Raw genomic sequence first — 26,143 nt, forward strand, 5'->3', positions numbered from 1 at the left:
AGAGTTGTAGCTGCTACCAAGCCCGTGACACACATTTCCAGGAAGAGATAAAAAGGGGTAAGATACAGACACAGAAACGTTCTGCGCCCTACCTGAATGTTGTCAAACTTGAGGCCAGGCATAGTGAGGTTCTCCTTGTCTACGAACACGGTGCCATATTGCTGGGTTGCCACCTTCATCAGGACCTCTCTGGTCTCCGGGCTGGGGAGCCATGCATCATTTCTCCGGTCCATCTCACTCATGCTCAGGGCTGTGGCGAAGGGGTCGTCACTTCCGGCAAACACAGCCTGGATCTGTGAGAATGGCTTTGGAGACTCAGACTCCAGAGGTGCCGGGGAAACACCTGATTCCGATCTTTCCACCCTCATAGAGTAAGAGGGACTGGTGGACTCTGGCAACTTTTCTCCCACAGGGGCAGCGAGTGAAGATAGCCTTTCTGGAACTGGGGAGCCTGCGTTGGGATTGCTGACTGAAATGAAAGTAGAAGTTGTGAAGGAGTCAAAGAAGTCAGAGGCCAAGGAATTGGAGCTCACGCCATCTCCAAAAAATGTACTCAGGCTGGGACTGGGCTGGACCATTGGAGGAGGGGTCTTGGCTGATGTCTCACTGGCGCTACTGAAACTTGGAGATTTCACCATCTGGGACTCGAAGCCATCCTGCAGAAACAAGTGCGGCTGGGAGGGAGTGGAGGTGGCCTGGCTGAAGATGGTGCAGACAGGTACGGGCTCGTCTTTGGAGGAGGACAGACTGGATGATGCTTCTGAGATCTGCTCCTCTGGGTGAGCTTGGCCGTCCCTGGGCCCCACGTCCTCCGCGCCAGCGTTCTCCAGCGCAGGTATGCCTGGCACATCTTCCCGCGTCGAGTCTTCTTTCAGAGATGCTCTGCTATCGGGTGTCATGTCTGAAACATCTCTGGGTGTATCGTCTCCATCGGTTTCACTGCCATTGCTCAGAGTGTCCGGCCCTTCTCTGTCTGTGGCGCTGGGCAGCTTGCCATCGGCGACATCCTGCAGACAGCCGAGGTCACTCACGTCACCCTCGCTGTTGTTTGGAGAGTCGGAGATGAGCACGCTCTCCATCATGTGCTCGTTCAGTTTATCGACGAAGCGACGAGAGTCTTCGGACAAGGGCTCCTTCTCGTCGGATCCAGACTCATCTCCACCGAGATCAATGGTCTCCTCGTGATACAGCAGCTGGCCCTCCTCCCCAGACGCTGCCCCAGGGATAGGTTCAGGCCCTGCCTGGGCTGGAGGAGATGCCTCACTTGGGCTCTGTTCACCATCTTTAGCTTTTTCCATGTTGCCTGAAAATAGAGGCAGCCACAAATCGCATCATTGTCTATTTCTAGTGTTGGCAAGTAACTTGCTTTTTTTTTCCTGAGAAAGGATCTCATATAACCTGGGTGGACTTGAACTCACAATCTCTATGGTTCTGAGATGATAGGCTGTGCTACCTAGATCTTATTGCTCAGTGGAACAAAGGTCTTAATAGTTTCACATCCAAATAATATAAAATTAGAAATTTCTCTTTTACTAGTTTACTTATTTTGAAGTGATAAAGTACACACAAATTCACTGCTCAGCATTTTTAAGTGTGCACATTCTCATTGTTGTCTAATCAGCTGCTAGGATTTTGATCATCTTGCAAAACAAAAATTCTATACCCATTAAATCTACCCTGTAAGAGGAGACTGCTCGTTCATTCCCATTCACCCAGACCAAAATAATCATGCAAAAACCATATTAATTACAACACTGTTTGGCCAATGTGTCAGGTGTATTTTTAGCTAGCTCTTACATCTTAAATTCACCCATTTCTATTATTTTATATTTTACCGTGAGGCTTGTGGTTTGTTACCTCTTACTTCTTGGGCAGCTCCATGGCATCAGCCTCCTTCAGCAGCTACAAAGCATTTGTTTGACGCTGCCTACTCTTTCTGTATATCTCTGTTGGGATTTCCTGCCTGGATTTACTCTGTTAAGTCACTGGCCAAAACACCTTTATTCATCAACCAGTAAAGCAACATATATACAGAAGAACATCCCATACCACTACCCAACCCCCAACTCATACATGAACAATCACCATCCCACTCCTGTTGCTTTTAAATTTCCAGGAAGCACATTTAAATAGACTCATAAAGCATTCATCCACTGTAATATATAGTTATCAGTGCCCAAGTGCTGTCTGCCCTGACTGTGGGATATGCACCCATGCCCCCTCAGCCCCAACCATGTCTATCTCATAGTGTCCTCCAAGGGCCCTTGCCTACGTACAGGCTGAGAACAATAACACATCTTGATGGTAAACACATGCTCTTGAGAAGAGACAGAAGGTAACCATTGGCAAGAGACACCGTGAGGCTCATTCATGAAGGATGGCTCTGCCCTGCCCAGGACCCTCCATCCAGAACTCTAGCACGACTGCTGCTTCCCCAGCAGATTCTGCAGGATGTCGTGAGTACTAATTTAATGTCCTTTGTTCACACTTGGACTCCTTCAGTCTTCTCTGGTGGACGTTGTGGGCTCTGACTGGATGAGGTTTGCTGCCTGCTTCTTGTTCTGTCTGCTGCATGCTGTTTGCTCTCTTTGCTTGCTAAATGCTCACCCATTTGAACTGGGATCATGGCTATCATAGATCATTCTCCACACTGTACTGAACATCCATGCTGCAGCATGTATGGGCTTTCCTTCCCTACATGCCCTGTCATTAAACAGGAATCATTGCTATCATAGATCATTCTTCACACTGTACCGAATATCCATGCTGTGGCATGTATGGGCTTTCCTTCCCTTTGACAGGTGACTAACATGTACTGCAGGCATGTGGCAGTTTGTTTATCCATTTACCCATTACCAGATACTTGGGTTCCTTCTAGCCTCTAGGGACCGGGCACGCTGCTGCTGCTGTGAACAGGATGTGTGAATGTATATATCTTTGAGATTCTAATTTCAGTTCTTTGGTATATCCTGTTTTAATGGGCAGAGATGGAAGTGCTAGATCATAAGGTAATCATGTTTTTTGTTCGTGTTTTTGCTTTCTGAGACAGAGTTTCTCTATGTAGCCCTGGCTATCCTTGAACTCACTTGGTAGACCAGGCTGGCCTTAAACTCAGAGATCTGCTAGTCTCTGCCTGCAGAGTGCTGGCATTAAAGACATATGCCACCACCGACTGAAAGTAATCACATTATTTTAACAAGGAACTAGTTTTTCCAGTTCAGTAGGAGCCCTTTCTGTTCTCTGCAACAGTGTACATATACCCCAATTTCACTACATAATGGCTGGCTGATATTTTTGTTTTTACTTAGCTTCCTACCCCCAGACAGGGTTTCTCTGTGTAACAGTCCTACGTGTCCTGGAACTTGCTTTGTAGACCAGGGTGGCCTCTAGCTTACAGAGCTCTGCCTGCCTCTGCCCCTCCCCCCCAAAGTGTGTGCCTCCATGCCCGGCTCTACTTAGCTTTTTCTTATGTGTGAGAATTTGTTTTTATAAATCAAGGACTTAGGTAACCTAAGCCGGCCTTAAATTATGTGACAGAAGTTGACCTTGAACTCCTGATCCTCCTGCCTCCACATCCCAAAGGCTGGTACAGATGCAGCACCAACACCCAATCCTACTCATTTGTGTATGTACAGTCAGAAGACAATTATCCGAAATTATTGCTTTCTTTCCACCACTATTTCTTTCTCCTTCCTTCCTTCCTTTTCTTTTGGAGATGCGGGGGTCCCCCTACTTAGCCCAGGTTGACCTCAAACTTGCAGTCTTCCTGTCTCAATCTTCCGAACGCCTGGCTTACAGGCACGAAACACTTTGCCCAGCCAACACGACTCACTCTTCACTGCTCAGGTTAAGCCAGTCTCTAAGGCCACTCGCGTTTGGCTTACCGCGGTGTTTTAAGTGCGGGGATATGAGACCCCGAGGAGGGCAGGAGCAGAAGTTGGGGTTAAAAAAAAACATACCATGAGCAACGGTGATGTAACACGGGTTTCTACTACACATGACATGAACCTCGCTCTGTAAACGAGAAACGGGCCTGGAGGGCGTATACCTTGTCCAAAACCACAGTGGGCACAGAATTGGCTAAAGTCAACAGGCCATCCCTGCTGGGGCTGCCACACACAGACTGGCGGGTCCCAACCCGGCGCGGGAGAAGGCGGTGACTACACGCGGAACGTCGAGGGCCCCGGCGACCCCTCCTGACTGCGTCCCACTCCTCACCTGCCACCCGTTCCCGGGGGCGGATCCCACTCGGGTGAAAAGGGTCCGAAGAGAGGACTGGAGACCGGAAGCCGACTCAAGATCCAAGCGCTCATGAATTTGTGCGCCTGCGCGTGCCGGCTAGTTAAAGCCCGACTTCCGCATAGGCTCAGTTCGGGAGCGCCCACTGGAAGCCGGAAGCCAGGCACATTTCCGGTCCATGAGTGGTGGGCGGGACCTAAAGCCCCAAACGTTTGGCGAGCGAGAAGGGTGGGCCCAGTGATTGAAGGAAATAATCTGTCCTTGGGGCTGGCACCAACCAAGGATGATTTTCCCTAGGACCTTGTCTTTGCGCTTGCTGGTTCTCCACCTCTCCACCTGTGTCTGTGGCAGTGTGTGCCAACGTCCATAAAGATGGGAGGAGTAGGGACAGCCAAGAGTCAGCACCTCCTGCTTGAGTGGGTTGGCTGATTACGGTTCTAGAGTCAAGGACTCCGCTTTCTTGATTTCTAGTGTTATCTCAGAAAAGGTTGTCACGGTGTGAACAAACAGCTCTCATCTCAAAGGGGATTAAGGGCTTATTCTGGAGCCAGTGATGAGTGACAGGTGGGAACATAGATTCAGGTTACCTTGATTAAATTCTGCTGTTTTACATGGTAACAATTGGATGGACTTTTACAGTAAGAATAAGAAGTAAGTCTAAATCTATACACTTTTCAAGCATGCTTTGGAAGCATTGGGTAGCTGGGTTACAGCCAAGCGGCAAACCCTCTGCTATAACTGTTTGATGACATTTGTAGCTTTGCGATTAGTGAAGACAGTGGCCAGAGGTTTCCCCTGCAAGTCACGATGTTGGACACAGAGGTGACCAGTGGATGACTGCTAAGGGAACTAATGGTAGTGTCATATAAACTGCTGTCATGAAGGTCAGTCCGAGATACTGGGAAAAGTCACAAACAGAAGAAAAGTGTGTGGATCCAGAGCTACATAGAGCCAGTCCAGTGGATTCCCTGGGATGCATTCTTATCTTCCAGAACTTCCCATGCCAGAACAGGACTTAAGAGACTTCTGTCTCTGGGAGCTCTGGGCAGTATAGATCATGGAGCAGTTGTGTCGCTGTGCAGGACTGGTCCCTCATGGGAAATGGACACGGCTGCCCTTCACGGCTCCTGTATACCGCTGCCGTCTTGACTCAAGATTGTAGCATCTTGTGAATATCTTGCATATCACCATAGAACCTTCACCTGGCGATGGATGGAGATAGAGACAGAGCCCCACATTGGAGCACCAGACTGAGCTCCCAAGGTCCTGACGAGGAGCAGAAGGAGGGAGAACAGGAGAAAGAAAGTCAGGACCGTGAGGGAACCTTCATCTGGCGATGGATGGAGATAAAGACAGAGCCACATATTGGTGCACGGCACTGAGCTCCCAAGGTCCAAATGAGGAGCAGAAGGAGGGAAAACATGAGCAAGGAAGTCTGGACTGTGAGGAGTGCCCCCATCCACTGAGATGGTGGGGCTGATCTATTCGGAGCTTACCAAGCCCAGCTGGACTGGGACTGAAAAAGCATGGGATAAAACCGGACTCCCTGAACATGGCGGACAATGAGGGCTGCTGAGAAGCCAAGGACAATGACATGGATTTGGATCCTACTACGCATACTGGGTTTGGGGGGGCCTGGCCTGTTTGGATGCTCACCTTCCTGGACCTGGATGGAGGGGGGAGGAAGTTGGACTTCCCACAGGGCAGGGAACCCTTACTGTTCTCTGGTTAGGAGAGGGAGGGGGAGTGGAGGGGGGAGGGGGGTAAATGGGAGGCAGGGAGGAGGCGGAAATTTTTAATAAAAAAGATTGTAACATCTTTTTGTTTTGTTTTGTTTTTGTTTTGTTTTGTTTTTCGAGACAGGGTTTCTCTGTAGCTTTGGAGCCTGTCCTGGAACTAGCTCCTGTAGACCAGGCCGGCCTCAAACTCACAGAGCTCCACCTGCCTCTGCCTCCCAAGTGCTGGGATTAAGGTGTGCGCCACCACCACCCGGCAAGCGTGCAGCATCTTATCTTTAAACGGACGTTTAAGTCTGCCGCTGAGGCTGGAGCAAAGGCTCCTGGCAGTGGTCTGGTGCTCAGGACCATGTCTAGAGTTAAGCACTGCCAACCATAATGCCCATTTAGCTGCTCTCTTTAGGACGCAGGGCGCAGAAGCTCCAGGGAGCAGGTCGGGAACGCTAGAGCGCCTCCCTGGTGGCCGCCCGTCCCGCAGCATTTGCTACCGGTCCTGCCCTCCGACCCAGGAGCCCCCGCGGCTCCTAGCCCGCCTGAGGATCCCAATGAGCATGCGCGTGAAAAAAGCTCCTCCGCCATTGGTTACGGGGAGGAGCGTATTGATGACGCCACGAAGAAAACAGGAAGTGAGCCGTCAGGGAGCCAGCCCGGGGCGTGGAGGCTCTTTTTCTCGGCGGGGAATGAATGAATGGGTTCTGGCCGTTTGCTGGTGAGGTCGGACTCGGGCGCTGAGGCGTGAGCGGAAGGGCGAGCCGTGTGTCATGGAGGACGACGCGCCGGTAATCTACGGCCTGGAGTTTCAGGTGGGCCTGGAGGAGACCGGAGGTCGGTGCCGCCCGTGGCTGACCCGCACCTGCGAGCGTGCTCACACTGACGGGGAGGATTCTGGGCTTCCCGGGCAGGGTTTAGGGAGAAGGGACCCGCTTGGAGGGTGGCCGAGTAAGGCCGAGGGCCGGCATGGACCCCAGAGGGCGAGCGCTCGGCCCGCAGGTGTCTTAATCACACTCGCACTGCGGGCGTCTTGAAGAGCAATTCTTGAGCACTGACGTGCTCTATACATGACCGACAAGGAGGGGCTTCGGGGGGGGGGGGAAGTGCTGGGCGGGTGTTATTAAACATTTGGTCATTCAGGTTGGGAACATATTTGCTTTTTTTTGTTTTTTACCCCCTCCAGTAGCTGTTGAATTCTATTTGTTTACCCCCCCCCCCCCGACTTTACTCTTATTCGTGATGTGTGCAGTTTAGGTTACTGATTGGAGTGAGTAGTGGAATGGGGTTACCATTTCCCAGTTTATTTTAGGGGTGGCTGTGATGACTGGTAAGTGAGATAGCTCCAGCAATTAGTGTGAGCCTCTAGGCTTAAAGTTCGCACGCAAGCTTGCCATTACTGAGATTGCTCCGTACTACTCACACGGAGTAGGAAACAGTAAACGCCGGGGAATGCCTGCTTGCTGTATGAGTACAGGAATAGTGGAAGAGAACAGGAGGATGTTGACTTAAAATCTGCACGAAGCAACACATGTTAAGTCGCAAAGCCAGCGTGCAGCAGTCTCGTGCTAGGGAGGGTTGAAAGGTTATCATTGTTGGGAGGAGTCAGGGGATGCTACTGGGCCTGTGCTGGAGTCAGCCTGCTGCTTCCTGAGGAAGCCTTGTGCTTGGGAGCATCTACAGATGTGTACTTTTCAGAGGTTTTTTTTTTTTTTTTTTAAGATTCGTTTATTTTTACTTTATGCATGTAAGTGTTTTCCATGCATGCATGTATGTGCCCCACACGTGTGCCTAATGCCCAGGGAGGTCTGAAAGAGCATTAGCTGCCTTGGAATTGAGTTACAGATGGTCCTGAGCCACCTGAGATGGGTATAGCTCTTAGCTGCTGAGCTGTCTTTCCAGCCCCTTCTTTACTTTTATATCTTTGGTTATTTACGCTAAAAGCTTTCTAGATGTTGGGTAATCCTTGAATTCTGAGATGGGTTTCCCATGCTAGATCCAGCTTACTTAGTGACAGTTCTCCAGAAGTTCCTAGTTTTTGTCGGCATGTGATTTTGGTGGGGATGGCTTCATCTGACCTGGGACTTCTCACGCTTCAGCCTGTGGAACAGTCAAGGTGGCATGTCTTATCTGCCCCTGGGAACAGTCAGGGCGGTTTGTCTTACCTACACCTGGCCTCTCATTCTCATATCTTCATAGTGTAGTTCCTGGTCATAGCTGTTCAGGCTTTTTATTTCTTTTCCTTCCTTCCTTCCTTCCTTCCTTCCTTCCTTTCTTTTTTTTTTTTAGATTTATTTATTTTTATTTTCCGTGTATCAATATTTTGCCTGCGCATCTGCCTATGCAGTATATGTGTACCAGTTGTGAGCTGCCCTGTGGGTGCTAGGAATTGAACCTGGGTTCTCTGCAAAGCAGCTAATGTTCTTAACCCATGGGCCATCTCTCTAGACTTTCTTTTTTTTTCATTTTTTGAGATAAGCTTTGTTAGCATTTTTCTGGTGGAATCTCTTCAGTATTCATTTGACATTATTCATTTGTTTTAGCTTCCCCGCCCCCAGAGTTTCTCTGTGTCGCTCTAGCTCTGGCAGTTCTGTAACTCACTTCTGTGGACCAGACTGGCCTTGAACTCAGAGACCCACCTGCCTCTGCCTCCCAAATGCTGCAATTAAAGGCTTGCACCACCACTGCCTGGCTTAACTTGCTTTTCTATTGCTGTGATACACACCATGACCAAAAGCAACTTGGGGAGAATGGGGTTTATTTCATTTCCCAGGTCCATTATGAAGGGAGGGCAAGGCAGGAACTTATGGCAGGGACATGGTGTTAGAAACTGAAGCAGAGACCATGGAGTAGTGCTGCTTACTGCATTGCTCTCAGGTTCATGATCAGTTATTACCTGTGCTGTATCTCCCAGGGCCACTACCCAAGGGTGGCAATGCCCACACCAATAGTTAGTCAAGAAAATGCCCCACAGACTTGCCTACAAGCCAATCTGATGGAGGCATTTTGTCAGTTGAAGTTCCTCTTTCCAGATGACTCTAGCTTGTGACAAACTGACCCAAAACTGACCACGACATCAAATAACTACATCGCGCCTACCATGTGCCAGGCCCTTTGAGTCACTGGATCACAGCAGAGCTGGGAACAGACAAGTTACAGCTCTTGTGTATTCCATCCATCCATGCTCAGAGCAGGCATGCTTCTGTACACAGAGTTTCAGGGTCCAGGTGATCAGTGCTTTTTGTGGTGTTGGGGTGGAACTTGAGGTCTTCCGCATGGTTGTCCAGTGGTCCAGTGGTCTGCCACTGAGCCGTGGCTTGTTTAAAAATTCATCAGCATATATGTATATATATATATTTCCTTTTTTCCCTCCCCTGCTCCTTTGGTTGTCTGCTCTCCATCACTTTAACTGGCTTGCTCTCCTGGTGCCTTGATGAGGAGGCTGCTTGTGCAGGAAGTCTGCTAAGTGCAGGAGAACGCTCACCTAGCCCTGCTCTTTGGTTAGAGCCCAGCCTTTCTTCACTGCTTTCCTTTCTAAGTTAGCATTACTCTTCCAAGGCCACTGCTTTTAGGTGCAGTTGGCGGTCTGCTGTGTAGTTAACCCTGTATTTCACACTTTAGGAAGCAGCCAGGTGAGATGATAAGTTTCTCAAGGGAGTGCCATAAATTCCTAAGTTCCTGGTGACTATTTCCCGCCATTGTCTGGACCCTTCAGTCTGTCCAGCTCCTGTTATTTGTTTGGGTTACGTCATGGAGACCACAGACTAGAAGTTTCATTAAAAACATGGCCAAGTGTTTCTGTATGAGAACAGGGGCACATAGACTTGTAAAGGTGTCTGGTGTTCCTACTGCAGCGACATGTCACCTGCCTCACTGTAAGAGCTCAGACAGCCGGACATTCTCCTCTTCTCCAGACCTCGATGTATTGGAACCTGTTAGATCATCTTTCTGACCAGACCAAACTGCTAGTGCAGGTCCATAAGTGGTGGCATTTAATCCTCGCTTCTGCCTACTGTTGAACCAGACAGTGATTTTGCTGCTGTGGTCTGTGCCAGTGTTTCTGATCGTCAGTACTCTTCCAGTTTGTCTCTGTGCTTATAAAGTGTTTGTTTTCTTTCTGCTAATGGCTTACTAGAAGAAATTGACATAGAGCAACAGATCTGGTACCAGATTGGCTAGAATAAAACAACCTTAGGAATTCTGCTTGACAAATAACCTTTCCTAAAAATGGGAAGATCTCGTTTAAACTTTTTGTGAGACTTTTATAGACACATTTTAGATTTGTTTATGAGAATGATTTTCCTTATCTGTTTTTCCAGAAACAAAACAAAACAACAAGAACACATCCATGTATTGTTTGAATTTGAAAAAAATACTTCTAGGTCAGTAATGCCATTCTGAATTCTGGCAGCTTGTATAAACGGAGGTTTCTCTGTCCTGCCCCATCCTTCAGCCGATTCTAAGTAGTCACTCAGAGGTTTAATATTAATTACAAACTGCTTTACCTATAGCTTAGGCTTATTATTAAGTAGCTTTTACATTTAAATTAACTCATTTCTATTAATCTATATATTGCCACGTGGCCATGGCTTTTTATGCTGGCATCTTGTTTCCTGGGTGGCTGCTCACATCTCTCCCCGCTCCGCCCTCTCTCTCTGTGTTCAGTTTGGCTTTCCTGCCTAGCTATAGTCTGCTTTGCTGTATACCAAAGCAGTTTTTTTATCAGTCAAATGAGAGTGACACATAGTCATAGCGTACAGAAGGATTATCCCACAGCAAGCTTGCTTTCTCAGCATTACTCTGTCCGTCCCCCCACCCCACCTTTCCAGGGCACCGTAAGTAGCATGCACAAGATGACGTGTCCCTGCCTATCTTCTTTATCCAAGAATGCTTGCATTCTGGAATTGCTTTTCTTTATTAGATGCCTGCTAATGCAGGGCACTTAATTTTGACTTCCTCCTTCTGTAAAACAAAGAAGCTCTTTGTCTTCTCTCTCTTGATTAGTCTAGGCCGTAAACCTCTTGGACACGTTCACTGCACCCGCAGAGCAGGAGAAACATGCATGTCAGCCTTTCACCATCAGTTTGAAATACAAAAAAAGACTTTTTTAAAAAATGATTTTTTTTTTAGTTTTATGTTTTTAAATGCTTTGCCTGCATGTAGTTTATGTACCATGTGCCCATGGAAGTCAGATGAAGAACTGGAGTTACAGGTGTTTGTGAGTCATCATGTAGGTGCAGGGAATTGAACCCAGGGCCTCTGCAAGAGCCATCAGTGCTCTTAACCACTGAGCCATTTCTCTAACCCTCAGGAAAGACTTGTAATGTGAAATAATCACTTCTCAGTTGGGTCCTCTCCCAGGTTCTATTTTTAGGGACTCTCGGCCTTGTATCACCAATGTGACCCACGTTGCCTTTGAAGGTCTTTGTATACTAATTTAGAGGTGGGGCCCTCACTTGTGTTTTCCTACCATGGTGGGGCTAGTTCCTCGGTAGCTACCTTCTTCTGAAAGTCAGTGTAATCTAAGCAGTTCATTAAGACATAGAGCTCAGAGGTTCTGAGATATTATTGGTAGGCTGTAGTTTTTGATACATGTCTGTGCAGATTTCTGCATCTACATCTACAAGGATTATCAGTTTCAGAAATTGATTTAAAAATGTCCAAACTGTCCGTCCAAGTGTGCAGAGGGCGAGGCAGGAGTGATCATGTGTCCTTAGCCTGCTTGACATGGTAAGTGGACACCGCCACATGTCATAGTGTGTATACCACCCTGGATGGGTAGTTAGTTCCTCCATTTTATTGAAAGATACTATCAGTTGAGTTTCGTGCTGATGTTCCTAGGGAAGGAGGTGGATAGAGATAGTGTGGTTAGGTCTTCTGCAATCTGAAATTTGCATGAATTGTGAAAACGGTATAAATGATATAGACTAGGTGGTCAAGACAGCTGTTAAACTCTCTTACTGATTTGCAAAGACAGAAGAGAAAAAGTACATGAATAAATAGTAAAAGCATTGGAAGCTCAGCTGTGACCATGAAGGAGGTGCTGGTGAGGGTTGGCTGTGGACAATGGGGACAGAAATTTAGAGGCTTCTCCTGTTCCCTAGGAGAGAAGCCCCGTAAAGGCTTTACTCTGCTAAAATCAGTTCACTGGGAGGTCTTTGTCACTTTGGGGCGGCTCCATGAGGGCATCTGTAACCCTGCCTTTTCCAGTGTCCAGAGCTACCCACAGTCCTGGGCACATGGCTTCTCCTCCGTCTGTAAAGCCAGCACAGCTGCCCGAGGGAGTCTTTCTTAAGCCGCCATCACTGCTACTAGAGACTCCTCTCACTGGAAACCCAGCATCTGAAGGAGGGATGTTGTTGGTTTTGGTTTTTCGAGACGGTTTCTCTCTGTAGAAGCCTGTCCTGGAACTCTCTCAGTAGACCAGGCTGGCCTTGAACTCACAGAGATCTGCTTGCCTCTGCCTCCTGAGTACTGGGATTAAAGTTGTGTGCAGCTGCCGCCACCACCCTGCGTGAGGGAGGAATGTTGAGGATAAAGAACGTAAAAGGAAAAGACGGAGCTTTGCTCACAAATGAGCATCTCTCTTCCAGAAGGATCATGGGTGATAATTATGAGGGGAGTGGCTAAGAAATGCGGAAATGTTCATGTCTCTTCCAAGAACGACAGGGGTCTTCCAGGAACTGGTGCCCCTTCTCTTCCCTCTTTCCATGGTCTGGAATTTCCAGTCATGGCTGATTAAACACCTTTAGCTTTGAAGCCAGAGGAGAGAGACTTAAGTCTAGGTTAGGCAAGGCTTATATTAAAGTTCTGGACAAAATATTTATCAGTGACCACTGTTTATGCAGAGCATAATAGGATTACCTAAGGCGAGGCTGCCAAGGAGACGGACACCAACCTCTTGTCCTGCTCTGGTCACCCATGAACTACTGCACACTAAGTGAAGAATAACTTCTTAGTGAAAGGGGCCCAGGGAGCATGTAACCCCACACAGCAGTGGTCTTATCTATGGCAAACCAACAATGTGTGGCTTAGCTGTGTGGCCTCCAGATTGGCTGGTCCCCCCCCTTGATTTCTAGGGAGAGTCTCATTAGATAGCCCAGCCTGACCTTGAACTCATGATCCCTGTGCCTGGGATCATGGGCATGCACTGCCAAATGTAAGTAGGAGCACATGAAGCTAGAGGACTGATTGATGTTCCCCTCTGTCACTCCACCTCTGACCCTGCTTTGTTTCTTCTTAACTGTGACCACAAGAGCGTTCCTGGTTACAGGCACCAGCATGATTAACGTCCTGGATGGTCTCCCTGTCTCCAGTCCCTTCTCTGTGTGTCTGAGCACAACCATCTGTCTAGGAGTCAGGATACAGACATTTATTTCCCTGGGCCCAGCAGGAAGTAAAGTGAGTGCTACAGGGCCTTGCCCTGGGGCCTGGTAGTGACTGGACCCAGAGAGCTGAGCTAGTTTACAAGCTGGGCAATCTTTTTTCTCAAAGCACGCAATTTTTAATTTTGTGTCTATTATTGAACACTCTAATCGTAGTTGGTATAGTTTATATTCTCCTCAGTTTTCTAGACTTCACCTTCATGAAGATTCACAACTTCTGAGCTGGACAGTGGCTGGCAGCTTAGTTGGACCCTGTAGCTGGAGATGGCTTCACCTGCAGAGGCATTTTGCCCAAGCCCGTTCCACTCTGCAGGGACAGCCTGTCGCCCCAGTTGCTCAGCTGGGATACGTGGTATAAAGCCTAGCTGTTGGCTTACACTCTGAGGGGCCCCAGCTCAGGGCTCCCAGCTGGCAGATCCTGGTTGACACATCTTAGCATGCCAGGGCCTGTTTCCTAGGGAATGGGCCATTTGAACTTCCTGTCCCTTCCCATTTTCTTTTGTTTTTGCCTAGGTGTTTTTTGTCTGTGCAATGACAGTTTTGAGTGAAGGTTAGGTTTCTGCATGATCACTTGGGATGTTCCCTTCCTGCGGAGGACTCACCGCTGGCAGGTTTCCCCCAGCCTGGGAGCAGCTGTCTGCTCCGTCTTCCTCTGTCAGATCAAGGGTTGAGAGCACGCACAGCTGCTCTGGTTACAATTCTGCTCCCCCTTACCGAGTTCCTGTGTGGTGAGGTCTGTGCCAGCTTCCCTGTGGTGGGCCCTGCCTGCCCTGCGCGTGTTCTCATCTGTCTCAGCTTTCCTCAGACTTCAACCTGCAGGTGCAGTGTCACCAATCCTGGGCCTCTTCACAGACTCTGAGGCCTTGAGGTAGACTGTATTTTGTGCAGCTTTTCTAGTTCTCTGCAGGGAAGTGGGCTTAAACTACCTGCATTGCATTTGCTGGAAGCCATTTCTGTTGTGTTGTGTTGTTTGATGAAGTGTAATTTGTTGAACCAATCTATTTATTGCTGACATGGTGGTTTTATTACACAACTTAACTATTGCTGGGTAAATAATTTGTATCTTTATTGCTTAGATTAGTGCCCACTTAGAGTTCTTTCACGTACAAATTTGAAGTGCAATTGTGTTGGAAGTGTGCAGTCGCCTCTAGACACTGCTGATTTATCCTTCATCACAGCAGATGAGAAGAGCCGACTTGTCTGTGCCTCTTAAGCCTAACTTCATAAATGTGTGTGCATTTTCTCCCTCCTCAGGCACGCGCTCTAACACCTCAAACTGCGGAAACAGATGCCATTCGCTTCTTGGTTGGGACGCAGTCTCTTAAATATGATAATCAGGTAACTATTTCTGACAAATGTATACATGTTAATTACTAAGCTTATTCTTAGTTTCATAGCCATTTTGCTCTTGATTTTTCAAGCAACACTTAAAAAATTTAATGCCACACAAAGTCATAGCTATTATCTAAATGTATAATCATTGAGTACAATAATTTAAACGTTCTGTTTAGTGCTTTTTTATGTGTATGTATGGTGTATGTACGTGTTTGTGTGTGTGTATGCATAGGTGTATGTGTATGTGTGAAGTTAGAGACTGACTTTAGGTATCTTCAATTGTATTTTCTCAATGTCTCTGTCTCTGTGTGTGTGTGTGTGTGTGTGTGTGTCTGTCTGTCTGTCTGTCGGTCTCTCTCCTCTCTCTCTCTCTCTCTCTCTCTCTCTCTCTCTCTCTCTCTCTCTCTCTCTCTCTCTCTCTCTCTCTCTCTCTGTGTGTGTGTGTGTGTGTGTGTGTGAATAACAGAGTAAGACCTGGAACTATGTAGATCAAGCTGGCCTCAAACTCCAAGAGATCTGTCTGCCTCTGCTTCCTGAGTGCTGAGATAAGAGATGTGTGCCACCATGCCAGGCAGTACCTTATTATGTTGAGATGGGGTTGTTTATCAAACCTATAGCTCATTGATTTGGCCAGATTCATGAGCTTCAGATATCTGTCTCTCTGCTTCTCTAGTGCTAGGATTGTAGGTTTGTGCCATCATGCTTGGCTTTTCTGTGGGTTCTGGCAGTTCAAACTCAGATCTTTGTGATCATGCAGCAAGCAGTTTAACGAGTATGCCATCTTCCTTAGCCCTGTTTAGTTACCCTTTGTTTGTTTATTTTGGTTTTTTTGAGACAGCATTTCTCTGTAGCTTTGGAGCCTATCCTGGAACTTGTTCTGTAGACAAGGCTAACCTTGAACTCACAGAGATCCTCTTGCCTCTGCTTCCCTAGTGCTGGGACTAAAGGTGTGTGCCACCACCGCCTGTTTAGTTACTTGGTAGTTGGGTTTGGTTTTATGGTCATATAGATTTTACTGTATAATAATTAAGAAGCAGTCTGGGGATCATGATCACTAGGTCATTTCTGACTGCTCCTAGTACTGTGTGTAGCTAAACCTGGAACGCCATGCTCCCATCTCAGTGAGGACATAGGAGCTGGTGTTGGCTGGTGTGGAGAATGCAGTAGATACATAGGGGATCTGGATTCAGTTTGTGGCTTAGTACTAACTGCATGACCTTGAACAAATGGATTGACTTTGCTGAACTTCATTTTCCTCATCAAAATGGAAATAAACATCCTTGCTTTATGGACCTCACAGAGAGACCATAAATACCATGAAAATGTATATTATCCTTGACACTGGGAAAATAAAGGTATGTAAGGCCATGGTAGTCATGGTGGAAGGCCTCCACCCAGCTAATATTTTCACATAGGCGATGGCGTTAACAGTTGTTGGTTAATACTGGTGCAGCATAGGCTTGGTGAAGTGTCACTCTTGTGTGCTGCTGAGGAGTGTAGAATGGCAGTCATTTCTAGACAGAGTTCTGTAAGTGAACATCTGTCACCTAACATGCAATTTCTGTATCTACAGCCTAGGAAAAGCTTTGTGTATAACAACGTTAGCTGCAGTGCTACTCAGAAAACCCGAGAAGTGATCAGAACATGGAAATGTGCACTTTAGGTCGGACAGTAGGGCGGCAGCCTCCTACCTTACCCTGGACACGCTCCGTGGGCTAGTGTTCATTCTCTCTGCTCGCTGAGGGACATGGTGACTCACGCTATAAAACCAACAATTGAGAAACCGAGGCAGGAGGATCACTTGTTCAAGGCCAGCCTGGCCTATATAGGAAGAATACAAAACTCTATCTTTATGGGGCAGTTGGGGCAGGATTAAGAGCAAAGCTGTCAAAATTTTTCTTGAAAATGTGTGTTTGACGGGCTAGAAAGATTGGCTTAGTGGTTAACAGCACATATTGTTCTTGCAGAAACCCGAGTTCAGTTTCTGGTACTCAGGTCAGGGACAAGTGCCTGTAGCTCTAGCCCAGGGATGTCCAATGCTTTCTTCTGGCCTCTAATGCTCTGTGCTCTTGTGCACAAACCCCCACTCAGACACATGCATATACATATAATTAAAAAATAATGGGCTGAGAAAAAAATACAACTGAAAATGCTTTTAGTGGTGGGTAGGGGGATGTGGAGAGATGGCTCAGAAGTTTAGAGCACTGGCTACTTTTTCAGTGGACCTAGGTTTGGTTCCCAGCACCCACATGGTGGTTTACAACCACTGATAACTCTAGTTCCAGGGAATCCAATGCTCTCTTTTGGCTGCTTTGGGCACTAGAAACATGTGATACACGGATAAACATTCAGGCAAAACAGCCAGACATAGAAAATAAAGTCTCTTTAAAGAAATGTGCGTTTGTGGTCTCTGAATCTACCCCAAACAGGGCATGTGGGAACTTACAGTTTCCTTCCTAGGGTTTCTGATCCTTCCTCTCTCCAGCTGTGCCACGGGACACCATCCCCTTCTTCCCTAGCTTGGAAGCAGCCATTGACTCTGCTCTTATCTGTCCTCTGGGTTAAGTGCCTTCAGTGTAGGGCTCCTCTTGTAGGGTTCTGGTCCGTTCTTTCCTGTATCTATTTTCCCTCAATTTTATCCCCTTCTTCTGTGGTACTCATTAGACATTTTCTGAGGACTAAGGATCTTTTAATGTCTGTCACCCTGTCACTAAGCAGTTGTCACAGATGACTTTATGTTAAGGAAGGTTAGACACTTTGGTAGCAGTCTTTTAATTCTTTTAGCTTTAGTTTTAATTATGTGTATGTGTGTGCATCTGTGTGGTGTATGAGCCTACAAATGCAGGAGTCGAGAAGGCCAGAGGTGCCCTAGTCCTCTGCAGAAGCAGTACACGCTCTTAATGGCTGAGCTGTCTTTCCAGCCCCCATGGTTATTTCTAATACAAAAAACACATTTGCTTATTTTACAGGGAAATCCTACAGTGTCTTAGACTTTGTTTGGCATTTGTTATATTTGTAGGCAATCCAATAAAATTATTTTTCTTTGAAAGAAATGATAGTGTGTGGGACTTGTGTGCCTGCAGCTCCAGTTCTGTGATCCCATGGGCTTGTAGGTTTGGATGTCAGGGAGATCTACCTCAAAATGCATTGCCAGTTTGCCTGCTAGAGGGACTTGAAGTCAACACCCCAGAACTTTCCATAGAGCTCATGTGTCCTTGTCCTGTGGTGTGCTACAACCCTCAGCTGGGGGTATGTTATAATACAGTGGCTCACGAGGGGTCTGCAGGATTGTGAAGGGAAATCCATCCAGGTGCTGTGCAGGTGTGTGCAGGTCAAGGACTTCCCAGGAGTCTACTTCATCAGCACTCCTGAGCACCCCCAGGACTCTCTGCTGCTTACTCTTCCTGAGATTGTCTACCTGGAGCAGGCTGGACATGTGAGTCATATCAGGAGAGACAGAGACCAAGATGGCCAGTCCCTTGCCTTGCTTCCCTCGGCTTATTGCCTTTGGAAGTCACGCTCTTCAATGTCTGAGAATTCTTGTCTCTCATATGATGTATTGATTATGCCCCCATCATGCTATACTTGAGGTTGGAGAGATGGGTTAACAATAGGAACACTGGCTGCTCTTGTGGAGAACCCAGGTTTGATTCTCAGCATCCACAAGGGGGCTCACAACCATCTGTATCTCCAGGCCCAAGGGATCAGATGCCCTCTCCTGGCCTCCACAGGCACTGCATGCATGTAGTATGCAAAAAATGCTATACTTAGGTATTTCTGAGCTTTAGGCTTACATTTAAACGAGGCACTAAAGAGACAGCAGGTGGCATCTGGTCAGTTATCTCGCTAGCCTTGGCTTCATGACACAAAAGAATATTCATCTTACTCATTGCTTTGAAAGACACAGCTACAGATCTCGGGGTCCTGGGATTTAGGGTATGTTGGATACTCTGTGCTGACAAGCATCTTTGGTATTCATGTCCTGGGGTTGAAGACTCAAGGAAATCAATATATGTAGGGATCCACAGCCTTCACCTAATACACATTGGGGAAAATATGACATATTTAATAATGTTGCCATTTTTTAATTACATTCACAGATGAAGGATGGACATTGGTTTTAGCTAAATGGATCTAGAAATCCGATTCTAAATTTACAAATGTTGAAGTAAGAGCCCAGAAGGACTTGCTGACTCACTTAAGGTAACACAGCCAGGAAGTGGCAGAATTCAGGCTGGAACTCAGGTTTCCTGCCTCATGTGATAGAGGGAAACAGACCATAGTGTTTTTGGTATCATTAGAGAAAATTAGTGACACATGACCATGAAAATGGCCTGCCCTTTCCAGCTTTAGCCCAGGAGGACTGTCTGTCATTGTCACTGGCCTGAGTTGAGAGCTGGTTGTAGTCATGGGGTTTCAGGCAGTGAAAGCTAGTGAGTAGCTGGGGAAGACATTTGTTCAGCTGGGCCAGGTCTGTGGAAGACTGGGAAAGGCAGCAGCCCGTGTGTGAGGATTCGCATGGGACACCACCAGAGCCAAGAGGCTCTTTAAGTAGCTTTGATGGGTGTGGGTCCAGGTACGTGGGTACCTGTGAGGGCAGCAATGGATAGCAGGGGTCCTCTTTAATCTTATTTTTGAGACAGGATCTCATTACTGTACTTAGCCCACTCCCCATAGACCAGCTGTGAGCTTTGGGTTCCTATCTCCACCCCACTGTGTTGGGGTTGCATATGCCTGCATTCCCACGTTTTTACCTGGGTTCTGGGGAATCTGAATCAGGTCCTCTTGCTTGTCTTGCAGGCACTTCCCTCACCAAGCCATCTTCCTATCTCTGCTTTTATTTAGTTATTGTGTGTGAGAAGTCAGAGGACAACCTATGGAAGTCAGGTCTTTCCTTTCCCCATCTAGGCTCAAGGGAGCAAATTCAAGCCATTAGGTTAGGTGGCAAGTGCCTTTGCTTCATGAGCCATCTTGTGGGACCCTGGTTCTGACTTTTAACTTTTTCTAACAGGATCTCACCATATAGTCCTTGCTGGCCTAGTACTTGCTCTGTAGACCAGGCTGGCCTCAACCTCACAGAGATCCGCCTGCCTCTACCTCTCCAGTGCTGGGATTAAAGGCATGTGCCACCATCCACTTTTGATTTGTTGTTTTGTCCAGTGTCCCCAGTCCTTAGTAGCCCTACCACTCCTGGTCTCTGTTACTTTAAATTTGTCTCATCTTCTGTTGAACTGAGCTCGAGGGCAGGAAGAAACTCACAGACACTCCTGCTTTTTCCCACAGGGAATGGCACTGTCTGTGTGTGTGCTGTGTTTGTGCTAACTGGCCTGCTCAACGTTGTACATGGCCGGCATCAGCCATTTTAGGCCACTGCTGAGATTGCATTCCACACTGATGAGTGCAGAGCAACTCTTGAAGAGGATGGGGTCATTTTTATACTAAACACTGCAGAGGAGAAAGAATCGAGGATGAGTAAGAAGCCACACCACACAAACATGCTATTAGCTATCGTGCAAAAACTTTAGTATTAAGTGTTTGCTTTGGCACACACCATTAAATCCAGCACTCGGGAGGCAGAGGCAGACGGATCTCCAAGGGTTTGAGTCCAGCCTGGTCTATAGAGTGAGTTCCAGAACAGGCTCCAAAGCTACAGAAAAACCCTATCTCAAAAGAAAAAAGAAGTTTGTTTTGATAGCAAAAGTCACACATATTTGTCATTAGAAAAACCATAAAAAATGCAAAGCCCATAATGTCAAAGGCAAAGACTGTGACTCCCACTTCCAGAGAGACTTCTTTAATTTCTCCAGTAGGGACACATGTGCTTTTTTAAACAAAAATGGGTGTCATGTTTGGTGTAGTCCTTTTTATGTTCCTGTCTTCTTAAATCTGTATTATGGACATCTTTCCACACTGCTAAGTAGTCTACCAGGTACTAAATAGCTTCATGGGGTCCTACCACAGCCAAGTACAGACAAGCATCTGAACTCGTTCTGGGCATCAAGGTGGCTTTGACCCTTTCATTACAGTAATCAATGCCAATGGGGAGCTTTCTTGGAAGAAACCTGCAAAGCTGTGCATTTTCTTAGTATATGTATATTTTTGTAAGTGTCTTCTACTGGCTTGAGAGCTGATCATTATATTTCCCCTAATTTTTCCCCAACAAAGCGTGGAGATGGTGTAGTTACCCTTGTCACTCAGAGACCTAAATTTCACAGTGTGGTAATTAATAGTGTATAACCATGGGTGCTGATATGCTGGCCTCACTTTTAAAAAGAAATTAAAATGTACTAAAATAAAGTCCCATATACCTCAGTCACTGCTGCCTTGAGTTGAGTCTTGCCCATCATAGAGGGACCAGTATAGCTCACCTGGTTCCCGCTGGGCACCAGCCCCCATGGCTACCCTGGACGTCAGCTGACAGCATTCCCTTGCCATTTCTGTCCTCCCTGCAACCACAGAGCAGGTCCGGGAAACGGTGAGGTTGATACTAGTGTGCCCTCATCCCTCAGCCTCTTGAGAGCAGAGGCTTTAGCACCTGAGGTTTTTAAACTGGAGAAAACCAGCTGGCAGCATTATACAGCTTGGCATTGTGGAAGCACTCCGTGGGGCCTTGCCCCTCTGCCCTTGGTAGGGGGCTCTGTGAGAACTGAACTGCATGGGTGTCCTGTTCAAAGTGCAGCCATTGCTAAGTTTGCATGTGGTTCTTTATAATCACGGTGCTTATTAAGGTGCCGAGGAAAGCCTTTGAGATGCTGATTGTCCTTTTCTTGTATTTGTAGATCCACATCATAGATTTTGATGATGAAAATAACATTATAAATAAAAATGTTCTCCTCCATCAAGCTGGTGAGATCTGGCACATCAGTGCCAGCCCAGCAGATAAAGGCGTGCTGGCCACCTGCTACAACAAAAGTAAGTGCCCTGTTTATTATTCTGTGTGTGTGTCAGCTGGGGGTGTCATGTGACAGTGATTTTATATTGCTAATGGGTCTGTGGGCAATTTAGAAGTTGTGGCCATTTACCTAGGCGCTGCCCTTACACACTGTGACACTTGGAGTAGATGTTTGTGGTCCAGGGTCGGTTTTTATTCCAGGAGCATTAGGTCCTGAACGTTGCGCTCTGCTCTGGTGTGAGCCACACAACCCCAAGCGTGGCAGCGACTTGCCTCCTTCCCACTGCCTGATGTTGGGGACACCGGGTGTCCTCAGCTGCCATGCAGCCCTCTCTGACAGCAGCAGTGCTGCGTGCACATGCCAGTGTCTATCCATGTGCCTGCAGGCGTCCTCCTGCAGCCTAGTGCTCCAGTCTCTGGGGCCTTCAGCTTTTGTGTCAGACAGGCAGTGAGCTAACCTTACTTCTCCCTCAGCTGTCCTTGCTTTGTCTGTGTGCTGACTTCTGGTGCCAGTTTCAGAGGAGACCCTCTGATGCCAGGGCACATCGCTTCCTGTTGGGTGTCTACCAGGAAGCCTTCAGGCACCTTCTGATTAGACTCTGCCTCCCGAGTATGCTCATGTTCACTTCAAGCCATCCTGTCTTTATTTTAAATATACAGTCTCTTATTCAGGTCAGAAAAGCAAAATAAGTTTTCTGAAAGGCCCTTTCCCATTGGAACCTTTTTCCTTTCTCCCTTTCTTCCTTCCTCCATAGCCCAAGTTGGTCTTGAGTTCTTAACCTTCCGTGTGCTTGTGTTACAGAGTGTGTGCTGACACACCCTGGTGTTCCCCATATCCTTCATTTCTTACTTTTAGCTTTTTACATTATGTTCCTCCATTTGTTGGGAAGGCCTTCACATTGAATTTCCCTATCTTAGTTACTGTTCTATTGCTGTGAAGAAACACTCTGACCAAGGCAGCTTATACAAAAAAGCATTTAAGTAGGAACACGCTTACAGTTTCAGAAGGTGAGTCCATGAGCATCATGTTGGGGAGCATGGCAGCAGGCAGGCAGGAAGACATGGTACAGGAGCAGTAGCTGAGAGTGTACCTGTTACGACAATGACCGTGAGGCAGAGGGAGAGAGCTGTTAGTGGAGTGTGCTTCTGAAACTTCAAAGCCCACTTCCAGTGACACACACCCTCCAATAAGGCCACACTTTTTAATCCTTTCCAAACAGTTCCACCAATTGTGGACAAGCAATCATATGTATGATTCTAATTCAAACTGCCCCACCCTAGACTTCCCCTTCATCACAGAGCTGCTTTAGGAGGTGTTAGTCTGCCTGCTGCTCTGTCTGTGGACACAGCTTTCCCACGTGTCTTCATCTTGGTGTGTCTGAGATGGCGAATTTGTCATACCCCCACCTAGCTGCTGTGTTGAACAGTGCTGCAAATGCTGCCCCACATCACTTGAGCAGACTCTGTTTACCTCTGAAGGTGACCTGTTTGTAGTCACCTCGATCTGATCATTGCTTCTGTTCTGTGGTTGCCACATCCATCCCAGCATTCTGCCTCCACCTAATCCAGCCCACCACTCCTCCTCCTTTTAGGGAGACTGCAGCTGTTCATACATAAAGAGAGCTGTGCTCTGTGCATCAAGACAGTGGTCTCCAGGAAGCCACGTTTAGACCTGAGGCTGATCTTTATGATTAGCTCAAGTTACCTTCACTTTGACATATCATGCGGTGTTCACGGTCACAGGACATCCCTTCCCTTGGCCACATCAACCCAGCTCTGAGCAGACTGCAGGTCCTGCTGCACTCAGGGTCGTGTACTTGGGGTTGTGTGAGGTGAGACCTGGCTGTGGAAGACCTAGTCCTTTACTTCAAAGGCCTAGCCACAGGGCGTGCCGGGTATCCAGGATGCACTACGAGAGGGGGTGGGGGCAGAGCCTACTCTGATGCTATTTGCAGCACAGCCGCTTAGGCACAGTTGCTCTCCAGCTGGTGACTTGAGGCCAAGGTGATTGGTTGCCCTACATGCTGTGCACAGTGGTAACCAGGTATGGTCACTGTGGGCATCCATCCAGAGAGGGATGGAAGGCAGCAGGAACTATGGTTCACATGGGTTCATGAACTCACTGGGTATCTCTCTGGAGGTCTCAGGAGTGGGGCCTCTAGGTACATTGTCCTCCATAGGCTCGCTGTCCTCCACAGACTCTCTGTCTGCCTAGGCTCTCTGTCCCCGTAGGCTGTCTGTTGTCTCCATAGGCTCTTTGTCCCCATAGGCTCTCTGTTGTCTCCATAGGCTCTCTGTCTCCAGAGGTTCACTGTCCTTCTGGCCATATCACCCTCCCAGGCATGACGTCCTGAGGTCAGCCTGTTTAGATTTGGTGTGCAGAGCTGAGCTTTCCAGTCATGATTGTTGCTGACTCCTCTCAACAGCTCTTGCCTCACCTTGTCTCAGTTCTCTCACAGTCTACCGTACCCCATCTGTTGGCAGGGCCAGCTTCACTCTGCAGGCCAAGGCCGGGGCAGCCTTGCTGTGTCTTCTGCCAGCATGTAAGCACTTCTCACTTCCTGCTAGGCCTTGGTGCCTGTCATGGACTCTGCAACGGACTGTTGAATTCATACCATTTTTGTTGATCTCCATTTATTTTTGACTTTTTGAGACAGGGTTGCTCTATAGCTTTGGAGCCTGTCCTGGAACTAGCTCTGTAGACCAGGCTGGCCTCGAACTTACAGAGATCTGCCTGTCTCTGCCTCCTGAGTGCTGGGATTCAAGGCATGCGCCATCACCACCTGGCTTTATTTCCATTTTTAAAATTAATTAATTATTTTTCCTAGCCTGATTACAGTTTCTGCTTCCTCTGTCGCTCCTCCCAGTCTCTGCCCCATTCTCCTCTCTTCCCCCATCCACTTCTTCCCCTTTCTCTTCGGAAAAGTCCAGGCCTCCCACATATATCAGCCAACCATTTCTGATATCAAGTTGCAGTAAGACTAGGCTCCTCCTCTCCTATTAAGGCTGGACGAGGCAATCCAGTAAGAGTCCCAAAAGCAGGCAACAGAATTAAAGACAACCTCTGCTCCCTCTGTTAGAAACCCCACAAAAAGACCAGGCTCCACAGCTGTAACACATGTGCAGAGGTCTGGGTCAGTCCCACACAAGTTTTCTGGTTGGCCCTATGTTTAGTTCAGTCTCTGTGAGCTCCTACGAGCCCATGTTAGCTGATCCTGTGTGTTTTCTTGACCCCTTTGGCTTCCACAAGCCTTCTTCCTTCTCCTCCACAGGATTCCCTGAGGTCCAACCTAATGTTTGGGTGTGGGTCTCTGCATCTGTTTCCATCAGTTGTTGGGTGAAGCCTCTCTGATGATAATTGGGCTAGGCAGCTATCTATGAGTACAGCAGAGTATCATGAGAAGTTATTTCATTGGCTTTTTCTTCCTTTTTGCCAGTCATATTTGCTTCTATCCTAGGACTCTGGGCTATCCAGCCTCTGGGTCCTGGCCCTCCAGGCAGTGTCAGGGGTGGGCTCCCTTTCATAGTATGGGTCTTAAGCTGGACTAATCATTGGTTGGCCAGTCCCATAATATTTGCTCCACCTTTGTCTCAGAATATCTCGTAGGCAGGGTAAACTGTAGATCAGAGGTTATGTGGCTGGGTTGGGGTCCTTTCTTCACAGGAGTTCATGCTCTGCATTTGCCATTGCTAGGAGTCTTAGCTGAGTCACCCTCATAGACTCCTAGGAGTTCCCATCGCACCAGGTTTTTAGCTCATCCCAGAGATGCCCCTGATTCCAGTTGTCTTTCCCAGTGCTCTCTCCCTCCATCCTCACTAACCTGATCCTCCTATTCCCACGCACACCTCTCCATCCAGACCTCTCCCCCGTCTACCTGTGATGTCTACTGTTTCCACTTCACGGTGAGATTCACCATAAAGTAAGGGATAATCATGTTACAATCCGCAGACCCAAAGAAGCTAAGTAACAGGGAAGACTCAAGGGGAACACATGAATCGCTGTTTCTTTTTAACTTTCCTTCCAGCTGCTGGGATCTGAAGCAGCTGCCTTCTGTAGGCTTTGGTACCACAGCACCCCCTGCACAATTCAGTGTACTCTGAGAAGCTGCCACAAAGATGGGCTGTGAGGCAGCATTTCTGCACCCAGGGTCCAGAGGTACATAATGATGGCTTAGCAGATATTCTGCTAAGTCTCATGGCAAGTGTTAGGTGGGACTGGATTTGGAGTCTTGTTGCCATCCTTGGTTGTGGGTAGAATTAAGTTTCTAGGGCTTCTGGGTCTGAATGTCAGATTTTCTTGGCTTTCCACTTGGGTATTGCCAGCTCCTCAGGCAGTATAAGGCTGGCAATGTTTGAGGTGCTCACCTGGCAGTATTAGCAGCAACAGCAGCAGCGGCAGACCGGTATGAAGAGGAAGCCTTCTTCCTGGTTTGCTGCCATGTGTATTAGTTCCTTCCAGTTACCCCGAATGTCAGATCTTTGCGAAACTGGCTTTTTCCCCACTAGATGTTAAAGGCAGCCTGGCCCTCCATTCAGTATTGCCCTTGTCTGTTGCCAGCTCTGGGAAG

The 26,143-nt window shown here is 47.6% G+C and overlaps 2 protein-coding genes across 2 annotated transcripts in view; one reads left to right on the forward strand and one right to left on the reverse strand.

Moving 5' to 3' along the window:
- Positions 1-4,366, reverse strand: part of Trappc12 (trafficking protein particle complex subunit 12) — a 62,589-nt gene extending 58,223 nt beyond the window's left edge. The window contains exons 1-2 of the mRNA XM_038317847.1: positions 4,219-4,366; positions 93-1,303 (exon numbers count right to left, since the gene is read on the reverse strand). Of these exons, the coding sequence (XP_038173775.1) occupies positions 93-1,298 (1,206 nt within the window). The 5' untranslated portion in view covers positions 1,299-1,303; positions 4,219-4,366. The remainder of the gene's footprint in view (positions 1-92; positions 1,304-4,218) is intronic.
- A 2,230-nt stretch (positions 4,367-6,596) lies between these two features.
- Positions 6,597-26,143, forward strand: part of Eipr1 (EARP complex and GARP complex interacting protein 1) — a 104,395-nt gene continuing 84,848 nt past the window's right edge. Inside the window, exons 1-3 of the mRNA XM_038320680.1 lie at positions 6,597-6,778; positions 14,603-14,686; positions 21,463-21,595. Coding sequence (XP_038176608.1) covers positions 6,737-6,778; positions 14,603-14,686; positions 21,463-21,595 — 259 coding nt within the window. The 5' untranslated portion in view covers positions 6,597-6,736. The remainder of the gene's footprint in view (positions 6,779-14,602; positions 14,687-21,462; positions 21,596-26,143) is intronic.

This window comes from Arvicola amphibius, chromosome 2 (assembly GCF_903992535.2).
Source record: "Arvicola amphibius chromosome 2, mArvAmp1.2, whole genome shotgun sequence".
Taxonomy (NCBI): Eukaryota; Metazoa; Chordata; class Mammalia; order Rodentia; family Cricetidae; genus Arvicola; species Arvicola amphibius.